At 36.0% G+C, this 10,547-nt stretch overlaps 1 protein-coding gene across 3 annotated transcripts; it reads left to right on the top strand.

Annotated features, from left to right (window-relative positions):
• Positions 363-9,783, top strand: LOC109335564 (ADP-ribosylation factor GTPase-activating protein AGD3-like). 3 transcript variants are annotated; one of them, XM_019571697.1, is made up of 19 exons: positions 365-765; positions 1,592-1,668; positions 2,145-2,245; positions 2,542-2,612; positions 2,916-2,978; positions 4,914-4,958; positions 5,329-5,394; positions 5,487-5,534; positions 5,629-5,724; positions 5,802-5,843; positions 6,013-6,225; positions 6,314-6,445; positions 6,546-6,770; positions 6,879-6,965; positions 7,043-7,384; positions 7,696-7,841; positions 7,936-7,990; positions 8,549-9,027; positions 9,226-9,783. In XM_019571697.1, the coding sequence occupies exons 1-19, from the start codon at positions 721-723 to the stop codon at positions 9,347-9,349; spliced, it is 2,457 nt and encodes an 818-aa protein (XP_019427242.1). In that variant the 5' UTR covers positions 365-720; the 3' UTR covers positions 9,350-9,783. The 3 variants fall into 3 exon arrangements, with proteins under 3 accessions (XP_019427244.1, XP_019427242.1, XP_019427243.1); XM_019571698.1 differs by having other exon boundaries at positions 366-765; positions 7,046-7,384; XM_019571699.1 differs by lacking the exons at positions 7,936-7,990; positions 8,549-9,027; positions 9,226-9,783 and adding an exon at positions 8,019-8,537 and having other exon boundaries at positions 363-765.

The following is a 10,547-nucleotide window of genomic DNA, read 5'->3' on the forward strand; positions in this document are numbered from 1 at the left end:
GAAATACAAATAAAAATATAATTGATAAACTGAAAAAAAAAAAATACATGTAAAAAAGAGATGGATTATCAAGGTTATCAATTGGATGAGTAGAGGAAATGCTTACCCATTCTCATACTGACACCTATTTATAAAATTTCATTTGAGTAATAAATACCAACAACTACCTAACGAAATCTCAAATTTAATTATATAGTTATAATAATCAATACAAACAACTAAACTTCCTACCCCTTTTTATTCTTATCCATTAGTAAAAAAAGAAGTAAAAAGAAAAGAATATTCTGTAGTGCTGACGTGTAATGTTACGGCCAAGGCGGTTTCAAATAAAACAAAGATCCATGTTTTGTGGGTGGGCTTTGTTTCTAGGGCTTTGAAATATGGTCTTGTTTATGGGGTTTAGAGTTATCAATTAACAAAAGAGTAAAGAAGTACTCTGATTTTCATGCAAAATATGCTACTCTCTTGTTGACTGTTCTGGATCATTCATTTCATTTTAATTTAATTAATACCTACTATAGGAAAATCAAGTAGAAACGGTGATAGATAGTGTTGGATTGCGTTTGATTTTGATTTAAGAGCAAAACACTACAATGCCAGATCTCGAGTGAACAAGTATAATGAATGAGTGAGTGAATGAATGTTTCTTAATTGGTGTGATGAAATGTTAATAAGTCGTTGCAGATATTGTTAGTTAGATAAGGGAAATAAAATCAGAAAATGCAATTCTCGAAGTTGGATGATTCTCCTATGTTCCGCAAGCAGGTTAATCACTCTCTCTCTTTCTTTGAATCTTTCTTCAGTTCACTCTTTAATTTTTGTTCTTATTTTAATGTAGTATTTATTTTATGTACTGCTATGTCTAACTTATAGTAACCGTTTCCAAATTGTTTAGATCCGTAGTGAGTTGTTTGCTCCTTTTGTTTTCTTCACCAACTTTGCAACCTATTGCTCATATTCACTATTTATGTGTTAGATCACAGTTAATGGTTATTTTGTTTAGACGGACTAGGTTCGGGAAGTCGTACAATAATAATGTAAAAACTCACGAACCAGATAGAAACCGGTACCACACACCGGAACTAGTACCATGTAACTATTATTAGATTTTGTGGGTATTTGTATTCCTCTACTTAAGTAGAATTCTGAGTTGGATTATGAAGAATGGATTTGCAGCCAAAGCAGCAAAGGTTATTTTCTGGTCTTGTGAACCATTGATCTTGGAATGATTCTGGATAATGGAAATATAATTGAATTGCTTGTTGGATGGTTGATCTCATACCTGAAATTCCCTGTAAATTTATATATCCTGATATGGTGCGCTATATATCGCCAGTGGTGTCGTGCAGCATCCAACAAAAAATGCTGGCCTTTTTCCCTTCTCTCTATAGTCTATACTGTCTGTCTTCTGTTATTGTTAGTCTTGGAAGTTGGAAATGCTTATCCTATCCTATCACAAATTTTTTCTTAATGTTTGTTTTTGAAGACTTACTTGATGCAGTCATTGTCTTCTTATCATATTAATAGGTTATTTGTCAATCTGTATGATGTATGCTAAGATTGTGGCTCATTGAATTATTTGGTGATGCAGATACTATGTCAGGAGGAAAGTGCTGAATCTTTGAGAGAGAGAAGTTTAAAGTTCTACAAGGGTTGTAGAAAATACACGTATTAATTCCTTCTATCATATTGTAATTCTTTTATGCTTCAGTGGAGCAGATACAATTCTCATATCTCATATGCTTGTTTCTGTAATGCAAATTGAATCAATGAAAATTCTACACCAAAGAGATAAAAGAGGATAAGATGCCCATATCATAGCCTCGGCGCAACGATAAGGTTGCTGCTTAGTGACATAGATGTCACGAGTTCAAATCCTGGAAATAGGCTCCCCACTTGTAGGGATAAGGCTGCACACATTTTTAATATTTAATTTGTTTGTTATAGAAAAAGGATATCCATTAAAGAAGATGATTATTGTGTTTATTTTCTATATTAGTGTCTTTATTTTCTTTTCCTACAATCTATTGAAGAAGTTTCTCACACAGATTGTTTAGCACATCGAACATTGATTTTGAAGATTTTAGATATTACATATTGTTCTCGTGAGATAATCTAATCACTTCCACTTTTGTGCTTTTCAGTGAAGGACTTGGGGAGGCGTATGATGGAGATATTGCATTTGCAAGTTCCCTGGAAACATTTGGTGGAGGGCATAATGACCCTCTCAGTGTGGCTTTTGGAGGTATGCACTTTTTTTTTACCTAGGACACCATTCTATCAGCTTAGTGCCTGTCACAACATTTCCATCTTTTACTACCCTGGATAAACTGCCGAGGATATAAAAACTAAGATATCTGATGCAACTCAATCATGTTATCCTTTAAATATAAAAATTTAAATTCTTCTTTAGATTGTATGCTTGAAAAGTTGCAACCTTTCTCTGCAATGCAAGGTTATTGTACTTGGGACTATTCGACTTTAAACAGCAGAAAAATAATTTCTGGCTTTACTGATTGAGTTTTTATGTCTGTACTTCAGGTCCTGTTATGACCAAATTCACTATAGCCTTAAGAGAAATTGGGACATACAAGGAAGTCCTTCGTTCCAAGGTATCAGATTGTGTAAACACTTTTTAATCTTTTCTTAGTAGCGACAGGCTTCTAAATGTGGTTGCTCTTTGTTAAGGGGAAAAAAGTAACATGATAGTCATCATTAATAGGTCAAAGCATAAAATTTTGAAGTAAACTCCAACCATTACCTTTAGCAATTAGCAGTTTGCTATTGGAAGAGTCATCCGAGTTTCTGCTTTTGGCCTCTTATGTCAGTTCAATGGGACAAGGAAATTACTGTTTGCTTTCCATACAACAAAGCGTGCTACACTTTTGACATTGATTGCTTTTTTTCTTCTTCAGGTTGAGCATATGTTAAATGACAGGTTGTTTCAGTTTGTCAATATCGATTTGCAAGAGGTTAAGGTAATGTTTATTTTTTAACCACCACACTATGTTCTTTTTTCCCTGTGAGCTAGATAATATACAGAAATAATATAGATGGGTCTTTTATTTTGTCTGACAATAATAATATATGCCTATCTCTAAAATGGTAGGCTCTTTTTTACAAAAGCAATATATGCACATACATTTTCTTTTAATAGACTTTTCTTTAAGTGTTTATATTTTTGGGGAGAGGGAGCAACAAGAGTTCTGTATAAGCATATGGTGCCCTTGTGAAAAGGTTTATTCCCATTTTTGTTAGAATCTGAGGAAAAAGTAATGGACGAGCGTCACTAATGTAGAAGCTTGTCAACCATTTGGTTCTTTTATGCATTAAAAGAATTCACCTGTTGGGACATTTGCTTTGAACATTAAGGAATCTTATAATTACACCTGCATTTATTAAGAGGCAAGTAGAGTGGGAAAGATCATCGAAGTGCGTAATTTATATTTTAATAAAACTATTTTCCCAATGTTTTTCTTTGTCCATGCAAATGTAGCTCCTGGAATTTTTCCATACAGGGTCCTATATATGAGCTTGATAGGATATTCTGCCATTATGTTTTAAGGTTAGCCCCAAAGGCTAGTTAGGACTTAGGAGGCAAAGGCATGTAATGAGTGGTGATGAGAGGAAGTTACTTAGGGGAGAGAGACACAGCAGATCTTAGATATGATGAATATGGTAAATTCAAAACGGGGAAGCGAATGTGAATTCTATTTGGGGTTTCAGCTTTCCTTTCCATTTTCTACATTCATAAGTCTTATTCTTCTTCTTCTTCTTCTTCTTCTTCTCCTCCTCCTCCTTCTTCTTGATACTAGTAGATAGTAATTGAATCCTGTATAGTGGTGCTCTAGTTGAGAGCAAATTAGGAAGACTGTAGTATATGCATAGTAGAATGTCATTGCTGAGGTATGAAGCCATGGGAGCTCGCGTGGGAGCTGTCGAGTCTTTTCTCCGAAATCAGGAGATACTGCTGCACAATCAGGAGCAATTGGTGTGCACACACTCACACGATTTGACATTGAAGGAGCACACTGCTCAGTTGCTGGATCACTCGTTGAAGCTCTGTTCCTTGATGATTAGTGTCGATGAAATCCCTAGATGCGTCGCAACAATGTATGCTAAGATGAGAGCAGGATTCCATAGCCACCAACGACTGGCGGATTTGCTGTGAAGTGCTGAGTAGTGAATATCATAGCAGAGGTCACGTGAACCAACCGTCTGGAACTCCAGCCATTAACTCTAATGAATACTTCATCCTATAAACTGGGATTATAGTGAAAAACATCGATTACCAATGCACCGACAAGCATGTCGAGCTACCTGGTTTCTAGTGCGGCAATCTAGTATGATGGGTGTCTAGGGTTGAGTTTTACGTCACGCTGCAAGGGATCCTGCCAGAGTTGTGTACTCGAGTCGCTCAGATTTGTATGAAGGGAATAACTTGGTATTATTCAAGGTTTTGAAGGAGTCTTATGCATGCTTTGGATGGGAAAAATTCAAGTGACCATCCTAAGTTTAAACCATGATGATGGAATTCTGGAATTTTTTATGCATTAGTAAAAGAAACTGGTTCAGCTGCCCAACCTCTGTGCAATTGATGCCGTTGGGTGGTTTGAGACCGGGTCAAGGGCCAATTTTCAAAATACCAGGTTTAGAAGGTTGATTGATCAGCTGGAGCCTGGAGGGTTCTGGTCATTCCATTCCAACTTGCCAGTCTCTCTGGTATTTGTAAACAGTGCTTAGGTGTATGACCAAAATCCCATAAATGTAACAACCCTAACACCTTCTAAGTTTTAACAAATATCAGATGATGTCATGTTTATTTTAATGTTGCTTCTGAAATCTGAACATCGAAATTTCTGAGTCGTTATGCACATTTAATTTCTGTTTTTAAGGATCCACTGTTATTGCAGGAAGCACGGAAAATCTTTGACAAGGCTAGCATTATTTATGACCAGGTGCGTTCTCAATCATAAATTCTTTCTAATTTTCTCACGTCATACGTTAGTCGTATATTTCTCCTGCTTTGGAAATTTTGCTATGGTTATGATTCACTCAGAATGAAATCATTAGATACATAATGGATATAGCAATTTATACTGAATACTAGGAAGTAAGATAAATCAAGGCCTATGTCTGTGCTAAACAGAAGTTTAAAGGGCCCAGTGACATAAAACTTTCACAAATTAGTTTTATGTTGGATTTGCTATTGCTGCTTTATCTCTTGATTATTAAAATACAGTTGCAAGGCTGGAACAGCCCTCTTTGGGCTGTAAGCTTCAAAATCAAGTTACTCAGTTATGATTGCTAAAATTGCTTTTGCTACAGGCACGTGAAAAATTTTTGTCATTGAGAAAAGGCACAAAAAGTGATATTGTCACTGCTGTAGAAGAGGTGAGTTTTTGTATTTCTTATGCGATTGGTCATCTTAGATATGTAATGATGCATGGCATTTTTTAACTTGGTATATTTGTAAGATGTTTCAGGAGCTTCATAACGCAAGATATGCATTTGACCAAGCTCGATTTAATCTGGTTAGTGAATTCATTTGATCAGATGTATGTATAAATAAATAATGTTACCGTGATATTTGTTTTTTTACAATATAAATGTGATGTTTCTGTTCAGGTTACTGCCTTGTCAAATGTTGAAGCAAAGAAGAGATTTGAATTTTTAGAAGCAGTAAGCGGGACCATGGATGCTCATCTTCGCTACTTCAAACAGGTAGATCATAATTTTTCATTAATCTTTTACAAGTTCTTTGTCCTGACATGCTTATCCACAATGGAATTCACATATAGGGGTATGAATTGTTGCACCAAATGGAGCCGTATATTAACCAGGTTTGTCATCAGCTTCGTCTTTAAACACCAGTTTTTTGTTGTGGAACTGGATCTTTATGTCATTGATAAAATTATAATCAAGTGGTATGTCATGGATGGTCAATTGGCAAGCCGATGAGACTGAGTGAAAGTGAAAAATACAGTTAACTCCAAGCTAGTTCTTTTGCAGGTCTTGACTTATGCTCAGCAATCAAGAGAAAGGTCCAACTATGAGCATGCAGCTCTCAATGAAAAAATGCAGGAGTACAAACGGAAGATTGACCGAGAGAGGTGGTTTTCAAATGGTTCTACGGGGCCTCCAAATGGTGATGGTATACAAGCCATTAGTAGAAGTTCACATAAGATGATAGAGGCAGTTATGCAATCTGCTGCAAAGGGAAAGGTTGAAAGGAGGCCTGGAAATTGTTGTTTTAAGTTATTACTTTATGCTAATGGTTTATTTTTATAACCTTATCTTCTAATCATTTTAGGTTCAAACTATTCGACAAGGGTATCTCTCAAAGCGTTCCTCAAACCTAAGGGGGGACTGGAAAAGGAGGTTCTTTGTTCTTGATAGCCGGGGAATGCTGTATTACTATCGTAAACAGCACAACAAATCTTCTGTAAGCAAATGTGAAAGTTTAGTTGGTTTATGATGCACTATAGCTAATATGCTTCTCCGTATCAAATTTCACATATACTGTGGTTACTTATCATGTGTAGGGGCCTAGCAGTCAACATTCTGGTCAGAGGAATAGTTCTGAGCTCAGTTCTGGACTTCTAAGCCGATGGCTCTCTTCTCATTATCATGGCGGGGTACATGATGAGAAATCTGTTGCTCATCACACTGTGAACCTGCTCACATCAACAATCAAAGTTGATGCTGACCAATCAGATTTGAGGTTTTGCTTCAGAATCATTTCACCTACAAAGAACTACACTTTGCAGGTTATTTGATATGATTTTAGGATTTTTTATTCGTGATACCAGAAGGATAGTTATAAAGGATTTGTAATTTAATTCCTAAATTGTACATAATTATGCTTGTCAGTGCAGGCAGAGAGTGGTCTGGACCAAATGGATTGGATTGAGAAGATAACAGGTGTTATTGCCTCATTGCTGAGTTCTCAGATTCCAGAAAGGGTAACTGCCAATAACTTTTGCTGACTATGTGGCAATAAATTGTCACAAGCAACTTGATTAATGCTATCCAATTTTAGCAGTATTTGCCGTCAAGTCCGATGGGAAGTGGTTATCATAGGTGTGCCAGTGAGAGTAGTTCTCTTGGAAGTTCAGATTTTGATCACTCTGCTGCTGAAGAATATGCAGCAGATAGAAGACTTGCTACTGCACATATGGAGCGCCCTTCAAGAAGTTTGCCGCAGCAAAGATCCTGTACAAAAAGTGAGAAGACTATTGATATGCTGCGAAGAGTTTCCGGGAATGATAAATGTGCTGATTGTGGTGCCCCAGAACCTGATTGGGCATCATTAAATCTCGGCGTCCTTGTTTGCATTGAGTGTTCTGGTGTTCACCGAAACCTTGGTGTACACATATCAAAGGTAGATTATACAAGTGCTCTCTCTTGATCCCTGTTTATGTTACATACTTACATCTGCAAATTATTTGTTCACTTCAAAATATATTTGGTTAGGGTTGCCAAAATACTTATTTCTTAATGGGTGCTTGATAACCAAAAGAAGAAAGTAAAAAATGTGAGAAAATATGAGAATTACAAAGAGATTACAAAGTAATCCTAAAAAATGTGTAGTTTTCCTGTCTCATACTTGTACATTTAGGTATTAATTGTGGCTTTGGTGACAAGGCTTGCATAGATTGCTCATCTTACTGCTTGTTCTCACTTTTGTTGCAGGTCAGGTCTCTTACATTAGATGTTAAAGTTTGGGAGCCTTCTGTGATAAGCTTGTTTCAGTCTCTTGGGAATACTTTTACCAATTCAATCTGGGAGGAACTACTGCAATCGAGAAGTGCCTTTCAGATTGGTCTTGTCTCCACAGGGTAAAAAACACCCGTTATCTTATCTTTATGTTAGACCAATCATTGTTATTTTTTGACCAATTATCGCTGATATTTACTTCTTGCTTTTGATCAGAAAACCATGTCAATCCGATTCTCCATCCGTGAAGGAAAAATTCATCCATGCAAAGGTGTGATTATAATTTTCTGATATGCAGGGTCCTTTTACTTTCGGTTCATGCCAACAGAGAAATGTGTTCTCAAGTATTGTATGCAATACCTGGAGTAGATGACTTTAGGATTTTTACAAGTTTTAGGGAAAACAAAGGAGGAGGATGGGTTATGGGCTAAGTTTTTTATTTTAGACTAATTTAAACTACTACTACTACTACAAGCCTACAACAAACACCTGGATGAGAATTTAAACGAGTAAATCAAAAAATAGGAGAAGAGCATAGGTTATTTCTTGGTATCGTATGTAAGATAAGAGATGCATCACATGCCCGATTGTTTCTGTTCTTATGAATATGTCATTGTGTGGCCTGGCTTAATTGAGAACACAATTTTGTATTACTTTATTTTCAATTTCAAGTGTCTTGTTTGCATTTTGGACTCCAAAGTCAAACATTTTGAGATGCATTTACATTGTTAACTGTAATCACTACTCAGGTATCTATTTTTTATGTACTGAGTATTATGTTACATTCTAATTGATATTATCCATATTGCCACCATTTATTTTATTGCAGTATGCAGAGAAGATTTTTGTTCGCAAGCCGAAGGACAATCAATGTCATCTCCCGGTGTCACAACAGATCTGGGAGGCTGTTCATAGTAATGACATAAAAGCTGTATACCGCTACATTGTTAATTCTGATGTTGACATCAATGCCTCTTATGAGCAAACTTGCAGCAATTCTTTAACCCTTGCCAATGATATTTTACTACAAGAGCAGGGGGATCACAGTTCTACATTAGCTGGCAGCTCGTCCGACTTGTCCTCTACTAGCTCTTTGAACTCAGTGAGCATTAAAGAAGGCCGGACAATGGACAATCTAATTGGGCGCAGGCTGCTTCACCTTGCTTGTGAAAGTGCTGATATTGGCATGCTGGAGCTCCTCCTACAGTATGGTGCAAATATTAATGCAACTGATTTGAAAGGTCAAACACCACTACATCGCTGTATTCTCAAAGGCAAAACTGCATTTGCAAGATTACTTCTTTCAAGGTACGCCTGACATTGCATAATGGTTTAACTGGTTCTGTAAAAAAATGCAAAATCAACTTCAATCCCGGTATAGTCACTTATTCATTTAAGTGTTTGTTTAAGGTACTATTTACTGATTTATTTACTATTTTGGTTTCATATTATTTATATTTTTTTTGCCATTGTTCATTGAGTGCTACCAAAATTATTAATAAGCAGGGGGGCTGATCCTCGAGCGGTAGATGAGGAGGAAAGAACCCCCATTGAGCTTGCGGCACAGTCATCATTTGATGACAATGAGGTCCATGCACTGTTGTCTGATTCGAGCGGAAAACATTGGTAGCAAAGAATTTTTGGAGTTCCAAGTATTTACATCTATAATAAGATCAGTTGTGGAAGACCGGATTATGCAAAGTTGTATTTCATATATTAAAAGGGTTGTTTGTTTTGGAAGGAAAAGTGACAAGTTTTGAAGACTTAAAGGGAGAGTGGTAGGTTGGAATGCCTGCCCCCTTGGCTATCTTCTGCAAATAGTTTAGATTTTTAATTTAAGATGACCACATTGGTCTGAGTTAGGAACACTGTTGTGCTGATGGCATCAACTCTGGACTCTGTAATATGTTGTGTAATTTCATTATTGCCTTTTGTGACGAAGCTGTGTTGCATTAAGCTATAGGAATTTGTTTGTGTAGGTTGGTTTATTTTGGTGAAGGGTGCTGAGTCTGTAAACTTGCATACAACATTTGGCTTAATTCAAAAAGGATAATTTATGGATCATCCTCTCGAGTGATGTCACCCCTACACACAAACATATGCAAAAGTTGATATGGGACTGCTATGCATAAATGAAAGTGATTCTGCTTATAAAAAATGTAAGTGATTCTGCTTCTATAAAAAAAATGTAAACGATTCCAATGACGTAATCATGATATTGTCCTTTAAAGAAACAAAAAAAACGGAAAGAAGACTCACATAAAATAAGTTATGAAATTTCCACTGGTTGATGTCATTATTTGGTGGAATAGGGGCCTTTACAAAATACGTAGGGCTGCGATTATTTTTATTTTGGCAATCAGAGCTGAAAAAATTCAAGATTAAGTACATTTTGGCCTTAAGTCGGGTCATGGCATGTAGTGGGCCAGGCTAACTCACCGACCTAATGCTTATTTAGTTTATGTCTATCTTCAATGTAAATTAATTGATTTCTCTAGCGTAAATTAGTATTTCTGGATTTAATATTTGTTATTGACAGTGTAAATATTTTTTACACTATTAGTATATTATTCACCATTCATTTGTTGACCACATTGATTTTGTTTAATACAAATCAATGGTGAATGATGTGCCGACAGTGTAAAAAACTTTACACAAACAAAGATAGTATTTGTATTAAACAAGTATTTTATTGAGTTACATTGGGGAAAACCACTAAATAAATCCCTGTTATTTTTTAGTTTTGAGACTTTTTGACTCATTTTTGTCCTACGCAGGTTAATATGCATAAATAACAAAAAGTATTAATATACATAAAACTTTGAAAA

This window comes from Lupinus angustifolius, chromosome LG20 (assembly GCF_001865875.1).
Source record: "Lupinus angustifolius cultivar Tanjil chromosome LG20, LupAngTanjil_v1.0, whole genome shotgun sequence".
Classification (NCBI taxonomy): Eukaryota; Viridiplantae; Streptophyta; class Magnoliopsida; order Fabales; family Fabaceae; genus Lupinus; species Lupinus angustifolius.